Genomic DNA, 25,277 nt, shown 5'->3' with positions numbered 1-25,277 from the left:
AATAAGAAAAATGTATCAGATGCCCACAATAATACCAGTATCAAAGTTATAAGATAATCGGTCGCGGGTTACACGGATACATCGTCACTAGCAATTTTTCCATAATACAAGGAAATACAGTTCATACATTAGGTAAACGAAACTGGTTTCAAATTAGGAAAAGGACTTTTTTTAAAACAGAATAAATAAACCTCTTTTGAACAACTTAACTATACTCGTTGACTGCACTCAATATTCACTATGCTAAAATTATAATAAACTAATATAAAAAATAATGATTAGTTCAGTCAGCAAGTCAGATATTATGTATCCTATACCTTCAAAGTATAAATGATTCGATGTATGATATATCAATCGCATTTACCGTATCAGAGCAAGACGAAACAATTTCTTGAACATTAACGTTCAACTTTCTACGTGTGAGGGAAAATGAATGGAAACAAAAAAAATATGCATAAATACCAATCGTGACTCATATTGTTCTTTTATTGATCCAACTATAATAAACATAATTCAAACTAACAAAACGTATCGATTTAGTGCAGCATTTTCACGACGTCCCAACAAGAACACAATAGAAAGGCATATACCTACGTATTCATTGACTGAACTCTACTCATCGTTAAAAGGATGCAACAGCATAGTTCTACATTTACCGACCGAGTCATGTCATTCTCACTTTCCGCTAATTGTAAATTTAAGAGATGTAAGTAGATGCTGACTAATCGAAATTGGTTTGAATTTTGATAAACATTGATTCCGTATTTTTTGTCCAATGATTCTAACAAATTTTCGTTTCATTCAAATGCCAAATGATTGAGTCACCTAATTAGTTATCGTCTTCGCTGCTTTATCGCATTTCGTTAATTCGACAAATTTTTTTGCTTCGTTCAACAATTTGTCCCATGGATATTGATTGTAAAGTTCGAATCTTACAGACGCTGAGACTGAATTCTCGTTTCAATGTTATGCTTTTGATAATTGAGATCGATAAGCGTTTTATGGAAATCCAAGATTTGTCATCACTGCGCTGCAGAGTGAGGATAATGCACGTGAACTAACCGACTAATGGATTCTGATCGAATGATTCAGTTGTCTCGTTTTATTCACTTATCAATGGACTCAAGCCCGAGATCACGATAACAAAACGTATCAGTATTTCCGATGTTATTTCGAGTTCGAAAAAACATGCGATATTGTATAATAACGTGAAACTAGTACATTCAGAGAAAAATTTATATTCCGTTTCACGACTGACAAGAATATATATACTGCGAAAGCTTGAATCATGATAGAAAGTTCTTGCACCAGGCATTCTTAAAATGTTTATACAAGTAAATCCCGTTACGGATTTGACGGGACTACTTTTGGGCCAATAGGCTGTGTTGATTTTTACCAGGACCCACGCACGTATTCCGTAAATCAACCGCCGTGATGATAAAGAACCTTATTTCGGTGCAAAGCCTGCGCTTCAGGTCTTATATCAAAATAACCTTTATCTATCGCTGGTAATATTATCAGTCACTGAACAACTACTTCAGGTTCTCAAAGTCATGAATGATCAAGGAAATAAACGCCAAAATTATAGTTGTAATTTCTCAGATACCAGGTGCTGCCCAAGATAACAAAATATCACTCGATAAAACTGAAGATTATGTAGTCGATTATGTGATCTAATTTTCACGAATTTGACAAAAACCAACGTCAAATTTGGTCAATTAAGAAAATTTTTATTGTGACTCTGTATACAATCTGATTAAAAAGAATCGATTTTCTGCCCACCTTTTTTGAATTCTTAAACTGAGAAGATCAACCATTTTTCCCTTGCATATAAATTCAGACTGTATACTATAACTGTAATAAAAAGTAATCTTGCTGCACTTGAATCTGACGTTATCTGTTTTGAAACACCTTGTGATATATACAAATCGCGTTGCAGGGTCAGAGTACAGAGCTTATATACTGTGTTGTTACGTAGATATGTGGGTATCCGTGTGTGTGTATGTATATATGGGGATACAAAAGCGGCTATACAGGCAGGGCAGGTAGTTTCGATTCATCAGGTTAGCGCAATTTATTTATTTTTACGTAAACAGTTTACCGCGCCGACATTGAATCACTCATTGTAAAGGCTGGAACAACGTGTCGTCGGTTGCTTGGTCGGTGGCCTTCGGAAGGCAGGTGAAGTGATAATCAGATGTCGCGGTGTATTTATTATACACCATCTATGCCGAACGGACGAGCCGCGGGGCCTCAGACAGTCCGCGAATCGTTAAATTCGCATTTTTGACTATTTCATATTTATTTTACACGCTGACAAGGAGTGTATAATGCTCTCGATAAAGCCTCTAGATGATTGATTCTGCTGAAACTTCTAGGGTCATTTCCTTGGTCTAAAATACGAAGCCTGTGATTTGAACTTTTGTCTAATAGGCCCTTTTTCACTTTAGTCACAATCGATTATATCAGCAGTTTACTTGTTATATGTTGTTTCCTTAAATATTAACTTTCATTGCGCTTTCATGAACCTTCAAAGCGATAGTATTCCACCACAAATCAAGTGCGAACTAATATATTATGTCAGAGTCGTAGTGGAGTAACTGTGAATTTTTGACAACCTGATCTAAATTTTAAAAGAAGATTAGTACATCTTTTAGGCCAGAAAAACACTCTTAGAAGTTTCAGCAGAATCCATGACCTGGAGGTGTGATACTCTTCTCGTAAATTGAAGTTTGTGACATTAACCAAACGAAACACAATCGAAATTAGAATATTTAACAACATTAAGATTAGTTTGTAAGAGTTAAGGAATTGAAAACGATTCGTTTCGGTTTATTCAGAACCAAATTTATGGTTTACCTAACATAACTGAGAATTCAAAAGTTTGGTACAATTGCGATTTTCAATTATTTTCGCTTATTTGTTCACGTTGCACATGGCTCCGTTGTGCTGAACTCTTTCTATCATAAATTCGAATTGAAATGCTCGCAGACGTCTATTCTAAAGGCGGTTTTTTATCATTATTTTTGTAGTATGACCGTTGTCATTGTGCTCGAGGGCTGGAAGAGCACTCTGAAGTTGTCCGGACTGTTGAAACATTCCGAACTGTTCAAAAAACGAATCATTTCGCTATTGTTTCGAGCAGTCCGTTCGGCATGAACCAGACAAATCGACTGGAATTGCCTACTGCCGAGAGCTATGTTCGTTGAAGATTACCAAAAAAAAAAGGACAAAGCCAGGCGGGTGACAGAAAGTAGGCCTGACGTCCGTAGACTCATGGATGAATATAATAACTCATCGAAACGTTACGACTCGATATCGCGTGCGTAAAAAATACGCTTTCAACCAGCCCCACGCGTCAGATCGGTGTTTTTTCTCTTCTGCCTGAAGTACAGCGGCCGATGTAAAGATACAGGGGAAAGCGGTAGCGATTAGTGAATGTGGTTGTGGCTGTTTGCAGTTATTTGTAATCACAAGTGAACGAAGTTCGAAGCGCCGATATAGATAATGTTAGGTTCAAGTTGTGTGTGCGCAAAATAAATATTGTAGGTTGAAATTACGAGGCCTGGATTTCTCGCTCCACACGACAGATCGAACGGAAATGTTCAGTTCAGAACTCAACTAGGCTATGTGGAAAACAATAATTGTCAATCTCCTGGCGATGCCAGTTTCGTCGGTTTAGGATGCGAAATCAATGATATACTTCTCGGAAAGTATCTACGGCGCTGGCGGAGAACCGTCGCCGCCGCCGCCGCCGCCGCGCGCTGCCCGATTGTACAGCGAACCAGTATTTGATTCAGCAGGTTAACGTGGATTTTAATGGATCTTTAACGACGATGAGTCGCGGATTAACCGACGCTGCAATTGCAAAATCTGTGGACGAACGTCGCTGCAAATTCTGTTGTATCTTTTTACCAACCTCGGCGATTGAACGGGCGAACCCGAACGGCGACCTTTATTTTATCCGTAGAAGACATGTTTCAGCAGCACCGTTTTTCTTTTTTTTTTTTTTTTATAGGGCACGGAACACCGGGACGAACGGATTTGATTCTATTTACACTTGTTAAATGTTCACCGCACTCTCGACGATCCACTACATCATTATCAACCCATTTCGCGACTCTCTCTGCATCTTTACCATTCTTTCACTTAGACACCTCACCGTCCCTACGTCGACGACACATCTCGCCATATTGCTTCGCTTGCCACCCCCGGAGTTTCGGTTTTCGTCGGCCGCGGCTCTGCCTGTTCGACCCCCCTCCCGCGAGGCTGGTGACCAATATACGTCGAGCAATACGAAATAAACGTTCTGTCGGTTCTGTTACAGGTTCTGTGGGATTGTAGATCAGAATGGATCATTCATGCTCCGAGGGTATATAAAAATGCTTCCTTTACCGACTGAGTCTTTTTCTTGCACTATGATGGGTATATCTAAATATTTTAAGATTAAATCCGTAGCCAGCGGTAGCTAACAATTATTTTGGCTATTCTACAGGCATCTTGCGGTAAAACAGTCAGACTTCTATTTTTTCGTAATATTTACACTAGGAGAAGTGAACTCTGGACGTGTAAAATTGAATAGCAGTTCACTCCCTCATCCCCTTTGGTTTACTTTTTAATTAAGGAACTTCCCGGGATTCTTATCGAAGATTGTAATGCGTCGCGGAATTATTTTCAACTGATATTTTCGAGTTTTCCGATGAAGTTCTCGCAGATTTCAAAAGCGCTAAACAAGTTCCATAAATTCTGACTATTTCTCATTATACTTTGATGACTTTTACGCGATTCGAACATCAACAGAGTTTTGATAAACACTTTGTAAAAAGGCTCCAGATAATGGCATACGGAGTTTCACGAAGATTTCGGGACAATAGGTAACTTCTCAGGAGTGCAGTACCTTTTCTAACTTTTTCTAACTTTTTCTAACTTTCTTGAATTTTTGCAATAAAACTTTTGAAATGTTCTCAGCATCTGTTGGTGTAATTGTCAATTGATTCTCTAGGAATTTTGTATCGACATTCACTTTTAACTTCAATATCTTGATCAGAGCTCTAAAACATCTGAAAAGTGTTCGAATCATTTAAAAGTGCTGAAAACAAAATTTGAATCATTCGTCTCGTAAATTACTTGGAAATTTTCACATATAGGTGTTCAATAATAGTGGCAAATGTTTTTTCACCAATTTTACTACAGAAAACACATACTACTCAACCTCTAATTGTAAAAGTGTATCGTGCTGATTTAATAGTATTCAGTATTTCAGAAATAATATGAAACAAAATAGTGTATATTACAACTCTACTATTATGCATAATTCGCGCTAGAAAAAGCAAGTTAAATAGGCGGCAAGCAAAATTACTCACAGCATAAGAATGGAATGATCAATCAGATTAGGAGCAATTCCTTACCATGCTGCCTTACCCACTGTAAGTAACATAAGGTGCGTTTGATAATCCACTCCAGACCGCCGAAAAATTTATTAGCAGGAAACGAAAATATTTCGAGGTTAGGAACACAACTGACAGAAAGTATGATGAAAAGCAGATGAAGTTTGAAAACAGTAACGTACAAGTATAGAAAAGAATTTGTTCGGTGTGATGAAGCAGTTTGAATTTTGTTGGTTTCAACGGGACGAATTAAAAATTAACAGTCAGTGAGTTAAACCAGACTGACTGACAATATTTGACAAATTTTATTAATCGAATATTTGGGTACTTAAGAAGAACCAAAAAATGATTGTGAAACTGGGCAAGCTGGTAAGCTGCAGTTCGGAACACCCGTCATTCCCGGCAAGGAATTTGTGCGAACATCGCTCGGGCAGCATCGGGTCTCTGACCTGGCTCTGCGAGGAGCCAGGAATCAAGGAGTCAGAAGCAATATTTGAGCTGGCAGAGCCGTCGCAGATAACAGGAGTCGACATAGGAAACTCACGGTGCTGCTCGGTGAAGATCGCCGGGGCAAGTAGCAATGCTCCAGAGGAGTGGGTGATAATTGTGAGCCATACCTTTATGTCTTTCAACGATGCAGACCACGGTCTGTTCAAAGACCAGGTACAGCTGTTTACAAAAAAGGAAATCAGTGCGGAGGTTCTCAACAGGGTTTTCAATAGGGTGAAGGTGACTTGCTCGCAGCCAGCAAACCCCAGAGTTCTCTTCGGTCTCTCGTTCCTGATTTTGCGCACAGACGATAAGTTGGACTCTGGAAACCTAGACACTTTTGGCAGGTTCAAGGTCAAGGAGGACAAAGGCGACAACAGTTTAGACAAATTCAAGGAAAAATACATTCAACTGATGAAGCCTAAGCCTAATAGTTTCAAGGTGGAACTCGCCAAACAGATCGAGAGCAATCGCGTTGTCGCTGTCAATGAGAAAAGAGATGAAACTCCAAGCCGTAAAAGACCCTCTCTTAAATTAATAACTCCGGCGAATGCCGCAATTGATGAAAATGAATCAACTGAGACGGACAAAAAACATGTGATCAAAAAACGGAGACTGTCGGACAAAGATGAAAAACCGATGGAAAGTTCTTCTAAACAACACTCCATTGGCATTTTGCAAGAGACACGAACAACGATGTCAGAAAGCATAAATCGAGGCAGACTGAGGTGTTCATTGTGCTTGGGTAATGAGGAGAATGTCTTGTGCAAGACTTGTAATTTACTAGTACCTGATAAAGACCAGGCAAATGGAGCTTCAAGGCAAAAACCAGCCAAACCTAAAAAGCCCGTTAAGAATTTTAGTGCCCTGTTCGAAAATGTGACCTTTTCTCTCAGTGGATATCAAAATCCAAAACGGGATGAAATAAGGCGAAAAGCACTCGCCATGGGAGCCAAATACCTTGTTAATCCTAATGGGCGAAATCACAATTGTACGCACTTGGTTTGTGCTTTTAAGAATACACCAAAGTATAATCAGCTGAAGGGAAGTGTTAAAATCATTGATCAACAGTGGGTGGAGGATTGCTACGATAAGAAAACGAGGTAGATCAATAGTTGGATGCTCCATAATGCAACTTAAACATTCTTCAGGGAATAAATAAAAGCTATTGCTATTTTTCTCAGATTTCCGTGGAGGCGATACGCTCTTGACAAGGAAGAAAAAGACCTGCCAGAAAGCGAGGAAGAAGTGGATGCTGACAAAGGATCTACAGACCCACTTAGCATATACGACCAGGATACAGACTCAGATTATTAAAAACTGAAGCTGACATAATGAAGAAAACATGTTTCATATGTTGTATCTACAAATATATATTAGTATATTTCTTTTGAAAGCAACATTCTTTTTCACTCCCAATTCAAAAACTTGTTTGTAGAAAAAATTGAATCCTATTGTGTAAAGTTTTTCAAGTAGGAGCGTGAAAAAATGTTACTTCTTTAATGCCAAACAAAACACTGTAATGTACTTATAGTGATGAACAATTACTCAATCCCAGTTACTCAAGTATTTCACCAGTTGAATGGCAGATAGTGACATTTTTTAATAGATATATTCTTCAGTCTAGGTCAAGACATTTGGAATTAAAAATTTCAGCCAAATTTTTCAAGCAATTGATGAAGTCTTCAGTACTTAATATGTTTTAAGACTTCTCAAATTTTAATGTGCTTCTAGTTCTAAATACTATGGATTCAAATCATCCTCCAGAAAAATCTTTCCGTTTCATTAACGATAAATGCGCCACAATTTATAAATTAAAACTGAAAAAAATTAAGAAACCTCTTGAAAAGCGCCAGAAAACACACGCTATTTGTCGCAACATCTGTGAAGGAAACTTTAATTTGAGAAACCCCGAATCAATTAAATTTAGGCAAAATTGATTCATTCATAGGACTGTAACAGTTACGTAGTGGGGTAATCGCACAGAATTCGTTCGAATTTCACACAACGAAAAAAGCTTTGCGGTAACGCGTTGGCTGGCTAAAAAATGTTAAGGGAATACGATCTCTGAATGTATATTTTCAGAATTTCTCGCTTCGACTAACAGGCCAACAGATATATATATAATTGACAACCCCCCCTCCCTGATGAACTGGGAGACGCCACGTTCGAAGTGAATTCGAAACTTAGAACATTGTTAAAGTAAAATGATAAATACTTTCGAATTTGATGTTGCAATAGTACATAGTTCTTCAAGTCATGAAAATTTATGATCCACATAATCTGAACGCTCGATTTCCGAAATAATACCGTAAAACGCGACTACATTAAAAATGAAAAGAAATGCCAACGATAGAGATATGTCATAAAGTAAGAAAGCTTAAGAGTGGTCTAATTTATGTTACACAGAATCTACCCTATCACATATCTAATACGTTGAACATTTAAACCAAGCAAATCAATTGATCCAATAAAACTCACTTATTTCTTTATTTCGCTGAATGAAAGTAATTTTTTTGATGAAAATTTCTGAACTTTTACAAAAAAAAATGGATGGAATGGATTCAAATAAATTATTTCAATATCTTGAATCGTAGTTTTAATGTATCAAAACAAGATAAATGTTTTTTTAAGTATTAAATCTTCCACGTCGATAACATTATTTGTAATTTGGATCCACAAGAGGATGTAGTTGTGCACATCCAGTGCTTTGCTCTTGTTCAAACAATGACGAAGTGTTGTCCTAGTGTCAGTGAATTATCCATGTTACTCCTGAAAGTGAAAAACAGGGAATCAGTAGATATCTCAAGACTTCAAGATAAAGGTAAGAACTTTTCTTCAACTTGCATTCTAGAAAATTAATAATCCATCAAAACTTGTATTAGATTATTTTTCTTTATTCAAATTCTGAATATTAAGTCATAATCAATGAAACTCAGATATGACAAGAGTCATCGTGGCATAGAATTGAAAGACAAATAAAATACTTACAAATGTCATGGTGGAATGATTTATTTGGACCTTGCACGCATCTTCCTCCTCTTACGCTTTAGCCTGCGCATCCTCTTCTTACGCCACTGTTATAATCGAAGAGATGAATTAAAAACGTGAAATTGTTATAATTCAATGTAGGAGTCTTTTACATAAAAATCACTACTTCAATAGACGAACAAAAAAAACTGAACTTTTGGTCTGTTTCAAACAATGTCATATTTACTTGAGAAAAATGAATTCGTTACGTCAATTTTCTGCCAAAAAAACGTAGAAATACAAATTTGAATTCTTTCAATATTCTTTTTATACAAAGTTTGTTGATGTAAATCACGCGGTACATAGGTATGGGTAAAACAAATTTTACACGCGTGTGAATACTCAAGGTAGAGATTCTACGAAAAATGATTTTCACCACATTCTTTAACACGTGTTCAATTACTTTGCTTAATAATCCACGCGATGCAAATTTCGAATCACCAATTCATTACTGCTACACTTTTCAAAACACTTGTCTAAAAATGTACTGATTAATTCACCCAGCGCATAGTGTACTAAATAAATGTCGAGACCGGGTTTTGACGACGCCACGTCGGTAAAAAGCGACGCGTGGATTTGAAAATACGCGTTAAAATACGTAAATATTATAATTGACACAAATACGAAAAGCGTTATAGCCCTGAAAAATGTACATTGCACAATTGCACACTTTTCATCACCACTCGAAACATGCGGTAATGGAAAAGGTTCGACAGAACAAAAATAACGACCATTCGAGGTTAACGGAAATACGTAATAATTGGAATAATTACTCTTGAAAATTGGGTGAAACTATTAATATAATTATACTAAACGCACCTTTGCTCTCATCCTGAATGGATTGAGATTTCTAGATTCACTCTAGAAAGGTCCGATAACTTCGGATGCCTAAACGACGAGCTCCGTCCGCTATCAAATCCAATATGAAAGAGACCAGCCTTCGCTTTCCGGATCCGGAAATGTGTACGAATTGTGATGAAAGGTTTTAGTTCCGAACTTCGACCATAGAGGCGCGGAAAAATACCGCGCATTGATCTCGCTATTCCGCCGCCAACTATGGAACATAACTCCAATAAACCGGCTTTATTTCAAAGTATGTCCTTCGCGAGTCAAGGCAAGGTATTTTAGAAATTGAACCGCGTTCGCGGCGTTTTGTTGACTGTCTTAACCATTGAAGTTTGAAGTAAAGAAAATTCGAACTTATTGTTAACGGATTGGATCGAATGTTTGACGAAGATGAAATTTCCGTCACGGTTCCGTTCGTGAGAATATATCGCAAAATAATAGGTTTCCTTAGTCATGACTCTTGATTAAACCGACTAGAATTATTATCTAGATTACTCTCCTGTCATGGAACAAACGTCAAACTCATTCTTGGCGAAAACTATTTTTAGAAGCTTGGAGAAATATCAATGAATTCAATGAGAACGTAAATTTCTGACAGTTTCTGTTTTTTTGAATAATCTCTGATTAATTTTCATAATTTCTAGGAATTTTGCAGAAACATTTCATTTTTTACGCGAATAAATAATGTCGGCAAATTTACGGATACACCTTCATATTTATTAAAAATTACTAGAAAGTTATCAAAATTTTAGTGTTATTGAAAATATTTCTTTACGTTCAGATACATTCAGATTTTTTCATGTTTTGGAAAGGACATTCTCAATTATTTCTCAAAAATCTGTTTCAGTTTTCCGTAACGTGGTACTGTCGGAAAATACGCAAAAATACGAAAACTCAGATTTTCTCAGTTTTCAGATATGGAATGAAGTTCAGAAAAATATCAGTTCTCTCAAGAAATTGGTGCAATTGTTACCTCTAACTCGATTCATTGATCATAAATGGGAGAAAGAGGAAAACTCGTATTATGGATTTTTAGAATTCTTAGAATTTTTTGATAATCCTCCGAATTTATCAAAAGAATTCAAAGTTTGCCAGAACTAATAGGGAATCTTTCTCAGAACTTTCCGGTAAAATAGTATATACCTAAAAGATTTCAGAGAAGTTTTTTGATCTTGTCGGAGCGATTTGTAACTATTTCAAGTCAACTCACAAACTTGGTATTGAACTTCCCAACATCAGCAAATGTGTATATTTAATATAGTAACCATATACATAATAATTGCATCATTATATTGTAGATTTATACTTAAACTTTAACAGGATAATAATTTTAACATGGTTACTTAGTTATCACCTTATTACAATTAAGTAATGAGAAATCGATTTAACATTATAATATAATATAATTTATTGTATTGACGAAGTTATTGCAGAAATGTGGATCACTATATCTAAATTTATTGTACATATTATAAGCGCATTTTCTAAAAATTGGGTGTATTCTTCAATATTATTCACTCCAAATATCTGACAAACAGTGTGTAATAACGACGCACCGCTCTTGGAATATACTGATTATTGAAGAATTAAGATTATTGGAATAATTTGTTTTAATTTATGTACATGTCAGGGATCAACCCTGTTCTAGTTATTCACTAATACCCATGATGTTTTGATATTTCAAGATTTATTCTCATATGTTGAAACATTCAGAAAACAGGTGAATTTACTGAAAATCTCTTTGAAACCGTTAGAATATTCTCTTATTTCTGCAAATTTTCAAGGAATAATGTTTTTACAACGACCATGAAAAAAAAAATCAAACAAGTAACAGCACTCCTTATTAGTTTGACTGTTCGATTGAAACAGTTAGCTAAGTCCGTTGCTTGTCTTGATTAAAAATTATCTGACCACAACCGACTTTCAAAATATGTTAATTATCAATATTTTACGTTAAATTTTCATTATACATACCGCTCGTTTAAACCGAATAGACAAGCTCAATATGTTAAAAATAATAAACAACATAATATATTAGTTAATAAATAGTTGATCTATCAATATGTCGGTACTAAACCAAATAAACAAAATAGAATGTAGCAATAAGTTGCAATACGATTTGTTTTGGATTTGAAAAAAATTCAGAACCACAAATCCCCTACATCTATCGAATTCTCTACTAATTGGTACAATACACATTGTCGCTCATTAGCCACATAGGCACTATGCAAAATGCTTAAAACTATTTGTCTGAATATTATACAACAATTGCAATTTCAAAACATACATTTGCAGTTGAACCAAACATCGGACAGTCACCATTCCCAATTTTATTGTAATCTCAATATCTTGTAGTTATCTGAAAGACAATCACCTGTGTTGTTTAGTTTCTTGATATCTCTACCGCTCCGAAGTTAGAATCCGTTAAACTTCGAATGTTAAAGCCACGTTAGAAAATCTGAAAGAAATTTAGAAAATTGTAGAAAATTATAAGGATTTTAAAACCCTGTGAAGGGTGATTCCTTCGTTGCTAGTAAAATATTATTCATTTTAGCGAGATATTTTTTAAGTTTTTTTTTTGAAACTTTTGAGAATATTACGGAAAATCTGGTGCAATAATATTATATAAAAGAATATTACTATATAGTGAAGTTACAACGAAATGGGGAATTTTTAAAGTCCGACGCTTGGTAAAACCACTTAGAATTCCCCATTATAATATAATACGTCAAATAGTACCTGATTGCCTCTTCAAGATTTTACAATGACATTGTAAATTTTTTTGGATTAAAAAAGAAGTGGTTAATAATCCTGACAACCTTATGTTTTGTTTTTCATCGATTTTCAAACTGTTGCAACAGTTCAAGCTATAAACAAACGGAATTACTTATTAGGAAGCTACAATTGGTTCCAGAAAAGCCTTGGGTACTTTGCCTCGCTGATTGCCTCTAACTCCCATCAGATAATCTCCATCCCCAGGAATCTTAGATACACAAATCACCTGAAAAATGAAAACCAATTATCTATTTTAGCGGAAAGTGGCGCAGAAACGATATCAACAACTGTCTCAAATTTTTTTTTTCAAGATTCGACTCCGCACCACATAAAGAAATAAGTTATATACGAATAATATAGGATGAAGAAATTATTAGTAGAGGTACTCAAATATAGGAATAGTACATACAGGTGATCAGATCAGAACAATGTAAAACTGAAATTTATTAAACTTTATTGACTACACCTTTAGTGCAATAATAATAATACTAATAATATAATAATAATCGTAATAATAATAATAATAGTAATAATAATAACATATGGCAAATGTATATTTTTAAAATATAAACATATGCATAAATATGACAAAATACAAATTAGAAGTTCTACGTGTGTAGTAAATGAAAGTTTTTGAGGGAAAAAAAAACAAAAAAAAACGTTACATCGAGAAATTATGTTAATCGCGCGAAAAACGAATACAACAACTATAACATTATAATCTATATCCTAAAATAGTATTTATATCATGCGTTTTTTTGTAGTAAGTATAAATCGCCCTATATATTACAGAAATGGTAGATCAGTATTATTATTGTATAATTCTTTACACTTTTGAGTATTTCATTGTTTAGCTACATGTTTCCACATTTGCGAACTATAATTGTAAAATTTCGTCTCTCAGAAAAAGGTCGAATCTCTATGTAGAAAAAATAGTATGTAGCTTGATCATAATCTCAAGAATTACAATAACAGTATTCAAGACAATATTCAAGATGTTCTGGAACAATGTGAAGAGAGAATAATTCTACAGTATTAGGAGTTCACGCTCTAGCGACACTTGAAATATAAAAATTAAGACACATTCTAAAGTCAGTTACAGGCAAAATGTATACAAAAACGAGAACAGTACTCAGAAACTTTCTTAGTGTTGCGTAAAGTAAAAAAACAGTTGAATTTATATCGAAAACTAGCTGATTACTTGAACTGCGCCAACAAAAGGTGCAGCTTTCTGCAAATTACATTCTGCCAGGAGACAAACCTGGTGCTGATTAGATCTCAAACCTGTTTACCTCATCTTGCATCAGGCTCAATTCACTCGGATCCCTTGCATCGTAGTCACAGATCACTCGAGCTCGTTCCTGGCCGTTCTCCGCCGGTGCGGAAGGAGTCGGTGGGGTGGACGGGTGGAAGGTTGCTCCGGACATGCTGGGAGATGGAGGAATAATGAGTTTCATTGCGTACTGAACTGCGTGTGGGATCGACGAACAAAATCAAATAGCCGCTGTCTGTCGAGTTCTGCATAAGCAAGGATACTAAATACAAGACAAAGGACCCAAAAATGCGAAATCAAAAGTATTTAGATTGATATTTGATCAATGAAATGAAATTAATTTATATACTTTAATGTTTTACCAAACTTCTGGAGGATTAATGAGGTGTCTGAGTGAATAAAGAACAAAGATAAGCGAAAAAACCCTTCAAAAAATATCTGGCAGGGTTATTTGTGCCAGTGATAGTGAGTACTAGGGAAATAACGTTCGTACTATGTTACACAAATGATTTTGAGCAAATTTCAATAATTGTAGTCAAGATAACAATTTTATAAAAAGATTTTATAATAGGAACGTTGAAAATCCTTGGACTTGGGCGTTTTTGCAGGGTTACCAGTAATTTCAGAGTACACCCAATTCCCTTATTACTTTAGGTTTTGCATATGCAAAATAGTAATTTTCTAGGAACCTTTGGTACCTACAAAAACTAATATATGGTCGCAAAAATTTTATACATTGTTACAAATTAAATTTTATTTATTTCAAAGTCTTTGGACTTCACTCATATCTAAATTTTTTTCGAAACGAATCCAGGCTTGATAATGCTCAAGTCAGGTAATTTTAGAGAGAACAGAGGTTCCAATCTTTTTTCGTAGTCTGACCAAATACAGCGAAATAAGATACACATTAGGGTGTCCGTTATTTTGGTAATTCTGGAATTTTTTCCAATTACACCCCAAAAATATGTTTATATTATAGATCAAAAATTCCGTGTACATATAAAAATTTTCGGATAATATTAACATATGCTGGGAGGCTGTTGATATTGAATGTAAAAGATATTGAAATTTCTAAAGTTTTTTAATCAATCCTTTTTTTCACGAACTAAAATGGACTGAAAAAATCAATTTGTTGCTTGAGAATAATGTTTATATTTCCAACTAAATGTAGGAACAAAATAATTTTTAATGAACGTACATATTCCATAGATAACAACACCATAAATATTATGGTTTTGTGAAATATAAGAATTTTGAAAATTGATGTATGTTTGTGGTTCCTATGTTAAATTGTAAGTACAAACATAGTTCTCAAGTATCAAATTGATTTTTTCAGTCCATTTCAGTATATTTATGATACATTTAGGGGACACCTTCAGTTTTAGAGTGATTATAGGAAGAAAAAAAAAAGTAGGATACTTTTAGCTAAATAGGGGACCCAATGTGAAACCTGTGAATCATGCATACATAGGTATGCTAAGTATTTCATTAAAACTTTAATATTCGAAATGATATAAAAATTTTTGTTTCAAATTTCAATTTTTCATGGAATTCAATAAAAATTTTCTGACTTTTCCAAGTGAAACGAGAATCTCTGATTATTGCAACGTTTCCCGGTTTCCAAATAGAATGGCTACTCTGATTTAATCCGAGTTATAATGTTTTGAACTCATTCTGCTCGTTGATCAGATCCCTGTAAATAACCTGGAAAACACTTAAGAAATCTTACGTTACAGTGCAGTTATAACGCACAATTGTAATTGTTGATGTACATTTTGTACTGTACGTACAAAAATATATTTTTACTTGCTCTGGAGAAAATTATTGAAAATTTTTGTTGCAGACGATCTATGCGGATCTTTATCATGAACAAAATTAGCCAAAAAACATTAGCATCTCACAATTTTCACAAATTGTTGTTATATTAATTAGCGGTCTTTGATTTGCTCAGATTCATTTCTGTTACATACCAGAGGTATTGTAGAATGTGTATTTACCATTCTTAGCACAAATAACATTGCTTTAAATTTTTTAAATGGTTCGTTCATATTTCTGCACTTTTTATTTGGACGGTACAGTCCATTAATCCTAAAAGTTTTAAGCTTATCAGATCGGATTGGCAATCAATTTTCCATAATTCGAACTTTTGAAAACGTGGTTTGGTGTTTTGACGTTCTGTTTAATATGGGATTTCAATATTCTCATAGCATTTAAACATTCTTTTCTGGTATTTGAATGTAGCTTTATTATTGCATATTATTTTATGAAAACTAATCACAACGTGTTGACGAATGGGAAAAATTCCGTTTAAGTTCAAATTTCTAATACTTCCAGTGCACTGGGTTCTAAGCCTCCTGACCGCAGTTTTGAGTAAGTCCCAAATCCAACATGTCGATTATTATGTACTAAAAACATTGTCAATGTTACCATGCACGTGCAAAGAGAATGCTCATAAACCGTTCGAAGCAGCATGACGGCATCGAAACAATATTTGAGCTATGTTTCGCCATATGCTATAATTATTAACCATGCTCTATAATTTAGAATGCTTAGATTACACAACAAGTAGACATATATGATATTATTATAAGTAAAAAGGAAGGTTTAGTAGTTCAATAGCTAGTTGGCTAGTTATTTAGTTTGCATTAGTAGTTATTCTTAAACATATCTGACTAGAGAATACCAGCAAAGAACAGATTTCAAAATGTCTCATAGTTCAAACAAATTCGCACTTGAACATGAATTTCAGTATCGTCGTCAAGAAGAAGAGGAGTGATGGGTTGGAAGTAGGATTCAAGTGAATAGTCTGACTTTCATCAGCATTAGACTTTTGTCACGTCGGTGTCAAAAGAAGCGGTAACATAGTCAGATCCTGCCAAGGACTGGTGATAAGTGGGTGAACTTTGGACTTGGGGAGGGGAAGAAGCAGCGGGATGAGAAAGCTCGGTGACTTCCTCGCTGTTGACTCGTAGAAGAGGACTCGGTTGCCGTGCCCTGGAATCCCAATCATGCAAGCAAAGATAGTAAGAAAAGCAGGTAGGACAGAATAGAGAAATACTCTGCATTAAAGCACATTTATCGATAAGTACTACGCATCGACAACATCAATCACCATCACACGCGATTAAGCTGAGTCTACATGTCTAGATAGTAACACATTACAGGGCTCCTTATCCACCGGTTAGCTAAACTAAACAAAATATGTTCTATGCACATGTTTTTAAAACTTGACTATTCGTTAACATAAAAAAAATGACCATGAAGATTCCTGCATCTGGAAAAATAAACTTTAGCAAGCGGTAGCTTCCAAACGATTATTTCAAGAGCAAAGTTAGATGTGAGTTTTTTCTTCCTCATTCTATTGTCTAGTGACGTTATTTTTTTTTCTTTCTTTATTTTAATTCAGCAATACAACAGACTTTGCGTCACTCTAGAAAAAAAAAAAAATACCGTTACTAGATAATCGAATGAGGATAGAAAAAGCCTCACATAACTTTGCTCTCAGAATAATTGGTCGGAAAAAACAACTTGTTGAAGTTCGTTTTTGCATATGCAGAAATTTTATTGGTCATATAAAAGTATATTAGCAGGAGTGACTAATTTGGACAAATTTCATTACGAACAAAATTACATATTTATTGTAACTAACTTGAAATATTTTACAACTAAATGGGCAATGGAGCGGCTGAAATCGAAAACAATGGCCTATATTTCAGGAGCCCTGAGAAATTTTTACAATTAGGCTGCCAACACTTTGCCACATATCGAACTTCGAATCGAACATTTTAAACAACACTTATACTAATGAGAAAAGTATCAGGACTCCGGATCATGGATTCCACTGATAATTCTTGTAGTATTTTTTTGGCCTAAAATATGATGCACCTAATGTGTAGTTTCAGTTAATGGGCTTTCCTCTGTTCAAGTTACAACAGATCAGAGTGCTCATTCTGTAACTTTGCCGCTCTGGAAATGCACAACGATTCAGTGGTGATGAAACACCATGGTCGTTTCTTTTGTTTGCCGCAGTCGTATGAACTTTAGCATTTTCAGCCACCCCAAGAATGCATGCTCGAGGCAGAAAAGTTAAAAATAAGCATCCACGTTGTCGAATGTTGGTAGTTATTTTGAAATCCGAGGTGAGATCCTACTAATAAAACTTCGTCAAAGGATAATGAATAATTAATATTCAGGTCAAAAGGACATAACAGGCTCCGTTTGTTATAGCTTTTCACTCAATGAACTGGTAATCTAATCCATTGTAACCAAAGTGAAGAAAAGCTTATTAAATGAAACTACATATCACAGGTTTCATATTTTAAGACAGGGGAACAACCACAGAAATCCGTGCAGAATCCACGATTCATAAATCTGATACTTTCCTTGTAAGTGAAAATACTATTAGACGAGCCTTGTTTAAGATTCCAAAGGTTCTCACCCCCAATGATATTATTATAGATGGAATAAAATTTTCAGCAAATTATCTGCATCAAATGAGTGATAATTTTACTAAACTTCGTCCAAATTTACTCACTCGGATCACCACAAAGTGGGATAGCTGCGTGAGAAACAAGCAAACAGTATCAAATTACCGCAACAGATATTGATAGACAGTGAATAACAGAATTAGGCATTAATATTCGTGTTTCCCACGCCTGGATAGTAATCACACTCAACTGGTGTTTGCGCAGATATAACAGCACTCACCCAGCCAGCTCTCGCTGCAAGTCTTGCATCGCTGCGTGACACTGAGCATAATGGCGAGCTTGCGCCTCAACGAACTCATGTAAACAGCGAAGGTGGCCCGCCTGCGAACTGGATACTCCTTCCAACAAGAACTTCGTAATCTCGGATTGCCGATCGAATTCGGACTGCGCTACTCTTAGCTCCCTTTCTGCCTGGTGTCAGGAATTCACAGGCAATACGTTAAAACTGTATACAAATACTCGAAATCGCATACATTTACTAAGTTAATCACTCATTGACATTTTTCACAGGATGACGAGCATATATATGTGATATACGTATATTTTTTTTTCCTATGAAGTAATAAGTATGTGTTGATCAAACTTGACCACATCTTACAACGAGTTTCTCAAATTGAAACTTGGTTGTGTTCACACAATTTCAACACAACGCAAAATTAATTACTGTGAAGAGTGACGGTGTGACACCGTACGATGATATGATAGTTAAACATTAATTGGTTCATCTCACTGAAATTTTTGCCTCGATTTTATTGGTTCATTTAAAGTTTGTCGGAGACATATAAAAAACCGTTTAGCATAATACATAAAGATAAGTAAAACAAAAGCCGTTTTGGTAGATTATTAGGTCATAAAAATCTTGGCGGAAGACAAAACAATCTATTTCAAAAACAGTTGAATCCAAATTTGAAACATCCGAATTCAAAAACAGTTTGGCAATATTTAAATATCGAAATTATATTTCTCAAGTGCCGTTTCGCAGTTAAATTGTGATAAAACACTAAATGGAGACTTGTATTACGACAGAATATTAGAATGATGAACATAGCAGTGAAATAATCGCTTGGTGAATACCTGATCGAGTAAAACTTCAGGAGAAACGCCAGATTCCTATGAGAAGCAGCATTGCAGTGAACGAAACAAAGCACAGAATGGATTTAGGTTTAATAGACAATACTACAAAACATTGTTGCAGTGAATTATTCTTTCACTTTGAGTAATACTTACGCTCTGTTGACCCAGCATGCTCCTCGCTTTTCGAACTCTATTTTTGGAAGCATCCAAATCAAGCCTGAAAATTACGAAATAGCATGATGATGTTTAGTGCCATTTATGAAACTCATTCACAATTCCTTGGTGAAAATTATATTCAGAAACTTTGAGAAATTCCAACAGTTTCTCAGTTTTCCTGAGGAATTTCAGAATAATTCCCAGAACTTCTATGTATTTTGCAAAAATATTTCCATTCTTATGCAGCAAATTAATTTAGCGAGATTTATGGAAAAACCTTCACATTTCTTGAAAATACCGAAAGGTTATCACAATACTAGTTTTGTTGAAAATATTCCTTTACAGTCAAAATTCCAAATTTTTCATGTGCATTTCAGAAGATATAACTGTTTCCTAATATTTTCTGATTTCTTTTAGAAAATCATGACAGCTTTCCATATGGCGATACTGTCGATGAATGCGCAGAAACACCAGAACTTGGATTTTCTCAGATTTGACATATAAAATCAAGTTCTGAAAGAATATGAGTTTTCTCTAAAAATTGAACCAATTTCACATGTAACTCGAAATGATCAGAGCTAGGCAGAAACACGAAAACTTGCAGTTCTTCAGATTTTCAATACAAAAGAAATTGCCACAAAAACATGAGAACTTTACAGAAACTTTTTAAAATTCCTTGAAATCCTAAAACTTGTGCAGAGGTACTTAATACAGAATCTTTTTCAGGACAGTTTTAAAACATAGTACAAGTACACTTCTGAGAAAATTCAAAAAATAAAATTATCAGAATTTTTAAGAAAAACGATCAACTGCGTTACCGGGAGATATAAATTCGAAAAATTTACCGTTTGGTTTCTAGAATTGTTCGCTCTTTGCTGATAGTCTTCATGTCTCCATCCAAAAACTTCCTCAACGGTTGAACATAGCAGTTTGCCGCTGTGCCAATGAAATCTCTCTCTATCTGCCCCAATTTCTGTTGACATTGCCCAACTTTGATCAGTGCCCCACCTGAAATTTTTGACTGAATTAATATCAAGTTGCTATCACTAAAACTACAACAGCTAAAAAACATAATTGCAACAGTCCTCTTGATCTTTTGACAAGCCAGCAAATCAATCATTTTACACGGAGAAGCAATTTCAGGTTTTGATTTGACGCACCGTAAGCAGTTCCAGGACCAAAGTCATTCCCAGCTTCGATCATGTCAATGCCAACGTATTCCAAGTTGCTGAGTCGGTTTGGCTTTTTTTTGTCGATTTTTTCAAAGAAGAAATCCTCGATTCTGTTGCCTGTGGATAGAAATAGTTGAGTCAACTTTGTTTACAATGTTTTGCAACCTTCCAAATTCTGATCCTGTATGTTCGATAAAAGATTTACGGTGCCAGGTAAGATATCAGTGGTGTACCTGGATTTGGTGTGAGCATTGCCTCTGTATTCTTGAGGATTTTCTCAGTCCAAGTTTTGGTCGCATCTGCTCTGTCAGCGAGGAATTCAAAGTGAGCATCCAGCTCGGTTTTCTCAGATGTTCCGAGCTTCTCCTCGGTGAGCTAAGAGCAAACGGAAATAAATTTGTTGTAGATGACTGACGATGATTACAGTAACGATAGTAGCAAGTCTCAATAATAACAATAGCAATGATAATGACGACGTTGTTGATGACTCTATGGCAATCGTGTAACTTGATTGTGCATGGAAACTGCAATTAGCGCAAATCGATGTAGGCAAAAGATGATAAAAGATGTGACTGTTGTTCGCTTGGTTGGTGAATTATAACAAAATGTCAGAAGTGACAGCAAAGTTTCACACCGTAGGTCTAGTTTGTCAATTCGATCTATTTATTTATTTTTTGAACTATGAACTGGACGGAATTTATGACGTTGGTATCGTTTTTCCTACCTGCACAACTCTGCTGAGCGCGGTTCCAGCGTCTTTAACCAATTTTTTAACGTTGAAATCCATTGTTTCTACGTTTGAAAATCAATTTATTATTATTATCACTATAATATCTGCAGGAGCAGCCTGGACGTGCCTTATAATATCGTGTATCTATATGTATGCAATATAGTGCATACACTATCGATCCGCAGTTACTCATTCCACCGTAAGGAGCACCACTTGCCAAAGCTAGACTAGCAGTTTTCAAGCTGGATTTTCATGGGCGTTAAATTGACGCGCAATATCGGCGGCATGAAAAGGAGTACCAACGCAACGACAAAATGCCGCGAGTCTGAACGACGCGTTTAGTCAGTGGTTCTCAGTTGTGTTTTTATTCTAAGAATTCAAAAATCTAGGATTGTTAATTGGAAGTATGAACAAACGGTGAAAATGAAGAAGCGAGAAGGAAATCGAATAAAACGATAGTTAGTTTTGCAAGGTAAGAAAATAATATAATTCGTTTTCTTTATTCCAGAATCGTGCATTCGTGCATGATTAAAGATGCCTTTTCATACGTTTATTAACGCATAGTCGATACTGAAAATACTGCAGTGTGTCCAGCAGGGCCTTTCTTCGGAACAATAAACGATAATAAAAAAAAATATGATGACTTGATTCATTTCAATGCATTACATGTATTACGATTCTAAAATAATGAGAATGAAGTATATTATTTTCTTATATCTCGAACAGCTACTTATAGAGCTTATAAACAAGCTTCGTGGAATACGTTGCCAGCAACGTATCAAACGTTACAGCCAAAAACGAGATTCCGTTCGTAATTCTTCTGCTGTTGGTCCTACGCTCTCTTGGATGTCTTTTCCGCATTCTTGATGGTCAAATTAGTGGAGAAAGAGCAGTCCTACAAAACGGTTCTGTGACGAAAATTTTCCGAGCTTTGAAAATCGCAAGATCGCAAAGATCCAAAATCCGTTTTGGATTTTTTCAGTCGAAATTTGACCGATTTTGATGAATAATAGTTAAATTAATTCTTTGATGCACTATATCGACGTAATTTTGCGAGAGGAATCGATTGCACTAAGTCCGAATACGCTATCAGCTACTTCATCTCGCTTCTTCATTTTCTCTATTTTTTATATTTCCGACCAATAATAGCAGATTTTTCAATTCTTTGGACAAAAACGCAACTCAGAACTGTTGACTCAACAACAACCCATTTTCATAAGCTTCTTTTTTGCCGTCAACGGCGTGGCGCTGCCGCATCAATTCGGCCATCGGCACATTTAAAGCATCGTTCAATATGCACGTTTGCATTGTCGATAAAATAAATCTGATAAAACAAATTCTCTGATTTTTCTCAAAAATATACCAAGTTCTTGTAGAGTTATGTTAAAAATTTTGCATTGTTTCTGGAAAAATTTTAATTACTATGATGATGTCTGTGGGATTTCAAAAATTTCTACACACTTTCTGGAAAGAACTCAGATTTTTTACGAACATATTTTATACTGAAAATATGAAAAACTTCAAGTTTTTGTCAGTCTGACTATTTCTGACCAAGTCAAGTCTTAGGTAAAAATGGGACCAATTCTAGAGAGATAGTACATTGTGTACCGATAAAGGGCGGAAAGAATGTGCGTTCACTCTGACGAGTAAAATCGCCATCCACCTATGATGTACACACGAATTTTTGTCCTATTCGGACAATAATCATATTTTTCAGAAATATATTTCGTAGAATTTGATAAAATTCGAGAGCTGAGGTTTTTGCGCATTTACCAAAAATGTCGTCTCAAGGAAAATTGTGATAAAACTCAATTCCTTTGAAATGCAGCTAAAAGAATCTGGACATATGCCTCTCAAAGAATATTCCCAATAAAACTAGAATTATGAAAAAGTTTGATAAATTTGCTTCAAGAAATATGAAGGTTTTTCTATAAATTTGCAAAACTATTTTTCTGCATAGAAATTGAGATATTTCTACAAAATCCCTAGAAATTCTGACCATATTTCGAAGACGTCTCATTATCTAAAATTCATTTCGTGAGTAAACTAGAAGAATTTAAGAGACTTTCTGAAAGTATGATCTTTGCCGGGGAGGGCATTTTATTGTCCCATCCAGACCCTGGTGTAATATTAGTTGTATTCCATACACTCGTTTTGGGTAGTACCATTCATAGACCACAACGAGTGACTTTTCGGGATTACAGGAGTTGAAATCAGTAAAATGATGCATCACAGCATTACTTCCATGGCTTCCATGCAATGATTGTCTTCGGGAAATGCAAATCCTACATCATAGTACTATTTTCATGTAATAATTATTTTTGAAAAAGTGAATGTTCCATGAAAGTAGTACTGTGATAGATATCATAGAGTTTAGTAAAGTCTACCAACTATAAAGTAACCAGCAGTATTTCAATCTTACACGCCTAGTAGTTCGCTTTTCTTGGCCGAAGCATTGCATAAAAATTGCATTATGTTATTTCTTTCTGCTCTATACTTGTGACTTCTATAGTTTAAAATAGGTTAAATCTAATGGCAGTAGGCAAATCGGATTGTGCCTGCCTGCATCTTGAAAACGTCATAAAAGGGAAAAACAACGTCACGATTATGATCGTTCAGAATGAAAAAATAATGACGTAGATGTACAGCTGTGTACGTAAATGAAAGGCTATCACTACATGCGGTACAAAATTTCATGAATCTACATAGGAAATAAACGATTTGTTAACCAATATAAATGCGACAATATTATATATTCATTAGAAAAACATGAAGGGAAAAACCACTTTAGATTATTCCGAATTATTCCCAACTTCCTATTCCATTCATTTTTTTCTTTCTGTAACATGTATTTGGTTTAATTATTTAACTTGCAATTGATCCTGAAACAGATAACGATAAAAGTCTTTAATTTTTCAAGTAAATATATAAATATATTATAAAAATATATTATCTTTATATAAATATATGTATATATATGATCACATAGTGTGTATATACAATACATATAATGTGATCAATGTGGAAATCAGGAAATTTTATAGCGTAAAAAATAAATCGTTTTAGGTCACTAAACATTTTTTCAATGTTTCGGAGTACTATACATTGGATGTTTTCGAGCGAGCTGTAAATATTAATATTGAGGCTCGATAATTTCTTATACTAATAAGTATTTTTATATGTCTCGTTGGTTGTTTTATTTCATAATCATGTTAACTGATTATAAAAAAAAGATCGAGCGATTACATTAATATTTAAAGGTCGCTCGAAACCATCCTATGTTGTACTTCAAAACATTAAAAATTCTTGAACAACCCTTAAAAATTTATATTTTACGTCACAATTTTCAAGATATCATGATATTTTATAAGTGAAACCAATAAAAATAATTGCCGCCAGGACGAAGAGAAATAAAAAAAAGTATTCGATTCTTTACCATTATCGGAATTTTTTAAATTCTTGCGCGTCTTCCAAAAAAATTTTCAAATGATCCAAAATTGGAGAAGGCTCCTTAGTGTAAAAAAACTAATAAATTTTTATGCAAGACTTAAGAAAAAAAATTGTTTGCCTAAATGCGTCAACCTAATATATATGTAAAATAGGGTGCATCAAAAAAAGTGATTTTTTTTATCTTGGAAACAGGTTCAAAAGTCCAGTTCGTTAAATAATTTTTGCCCTCAACTAACTTTTGAAAGAGTAGATTTATCATAAAATAATATGAGATCATTTTTGTAGAGTGTTCAATTCCTTACAAAAATGTGTCTGTGAATCTTCTGTACGACGCATTGTTAGCTAGTTATAAAAATCAGAAGAAGCAAAAACCATTTATTCCGTGTTATTCTTATGTCATAAAAAAGT

At 34.8% G+C, this 25,277-nt stretch overlaps 3 protein-coding genes and 1 long non-coding RNA gene across 19 annotated transcripts in view; 1 reads left to right on the top strand and 3 right to left on the bottom strand.

Moving 5' to 3' along the window:
• LOC124299315 (kinesin-like protein KIF13A) overlaps positions 1-4,208 on the bottom strand; it is a 32,725-nt gene extending 28,517 nt beyond the window's left edge. For all 9 annotated transcript variants that reach the window (XM_046752448.1, XM_046752449.1, XM_046752451.1 and 6 more), the window contains exon 1: positions 3,920-4,208. In XM_046752448.1, the coding sequence (XP_046608404.1) occupies positions 3,920-3,977 (58 nt within the window). In that variant the 5' untranslated portion in view covers positions 3,978-4,208. The remainder of the gene's footprint in view (positions 1-3,919) is intronic.
• Positions 4,209-5,348: 1,140 nt separating this feature from the next.
• On the top strand, positions 5,349-7,272 carry LOC124298435 (DNA repair protein XRCC1). The gene is made up of 2 exons (XM_046750433.1): positions 5,349-6,979; positions 7,061-7,272. The coding sequence occupies exons 1-2, from the start codon at positions 5,733-5,735 to the stop codon at positions 7,191-7,193; spliced, it is 1,380 nt and encodes a 459-aa protein (XP_046606389.1). The 5' UTR covers positions 5,349-5,732; the 3' UTR covers positions 7,194-7,272.
• A 1,186-nt stretch (positions 7,273-8,458) lies between these two features.
• Positions 8,459-9,884, bottom strand: LOC124298441 (uncharacterized). The gene is made up of 3 exons (XR_006906805.1): positions 9,726-9,884; positions 8,868-8,953; positions 8,459-8,648 (listed from the first exon to the last, which is right to left on the bottom strand). It is a non-coding gene; the product is annotated as an uncharacterized LOC124298441 (long non-coding RNA).
• Positions 9,885-10,606: 722 nt separating this feature from the next.
• Positions 10,607-21,609, bottom strand: LOC124298437 (endophilin-B1). 8 transcript variants are annotated; one of them, XR_006906804.1, is made up of 10 exons: positions 21,414-21,604; positions 20,923-21,064; positions 20,678-20,806; positions 20,363-20,525; positions 19,515-19,578; positions 19,362-19,397; positions 18,508-18,698; positions 13,820-13,955; positions 12,492-12,753; positions 10,607-12,210 (listed from the first exon to the last, which is right to left on the bottom strand). XR_006906804.1 is itself a non-coding variant. In XM_046750437.1 (10 exons), exons 1-9 carry the CDS (start codon positions 21,474-21,476, stop codon positions 12,643-12,645), a joined length of 1,035 nt encoding a protein of 344 aa, XP_046606393.1. In that variant the 5' UTR covers positions 21,477-21,604; the 3' UTR covers positions 10,607-12,210; positions 12,640-12,642. The 8 variants fall into 8 exon arrangements, 7 of the variants coding, with proteins under 7 accessions (XP_046606393.1, XP_046606392.1, XP_046606399.1 ...); XM_046750437.1 differs by having other exon boundaries at positions 12,640-12,753; XM_046750436.1 differs by having other exon boundaries at positions 10,607-12,753.
• Positions 21,610-25,277: the final 3,668 nt, after the last annotated feature.

This window comes from Neodiprion virginianus, chromosome 2 (genome assembly GCF_021901495.1).
Source record: "Neodiprion virginianus isolate iyNeoVirg1 chromosome 2, iyNeoVirg1.1, whole genome shotgun sequence".
NCBI lineage: Eukaryota > Metazoa > Arthropoda > Insecta > Hymenoptera > Diprionidae > Neodiprion > Neodiprion virginianus.
The sequence above is the reverse complement of the archived record's forward strand: the minus strand, read 5'-3'. Positions and strand labels throughout refer to the sequence as shown.

Excerpts from the sequence above, each read along its gene's own strand:
- LOC124298435 (XM_046750433.1), top strand. The coding sequence starts at position 5,733 with ATGATTGTGAAACTGGGCAAGCTGGTAAGCTGCAGTTCGGAACACCCG. Across the intron at positions 6,980-7,060 it reads TGCTACGATAAGAAAACGAG|ATTTCCGTGGAGGCGATACG; the intron begins GTAGATCAATAG and ends TATTTTTCTCAG.
- LOC124298437 (XM_046750436.1), bottom strand. The coding sequence starts at position 21,476 with ATGGATTTCAACGTTAAAAAATTGGTTAAAGACGCTGGAACCGCGCTC. Across the intron at positions 19,579-20,362 it reads ACAATTCTAGAAACCAAACG|GCTTGATTTGGATGCTTCCA; the intron begins GTAAATTTTTCG and ends CGTAATTTTCAG. Across the intron at positions 19,398-19,514 it reads GCATGCTGGGTCAACAGAGC|GAATCTGGCGTTTCTCCTGA; the intron begins GTAAGTATTACT and ends TGCTTCTCATAG.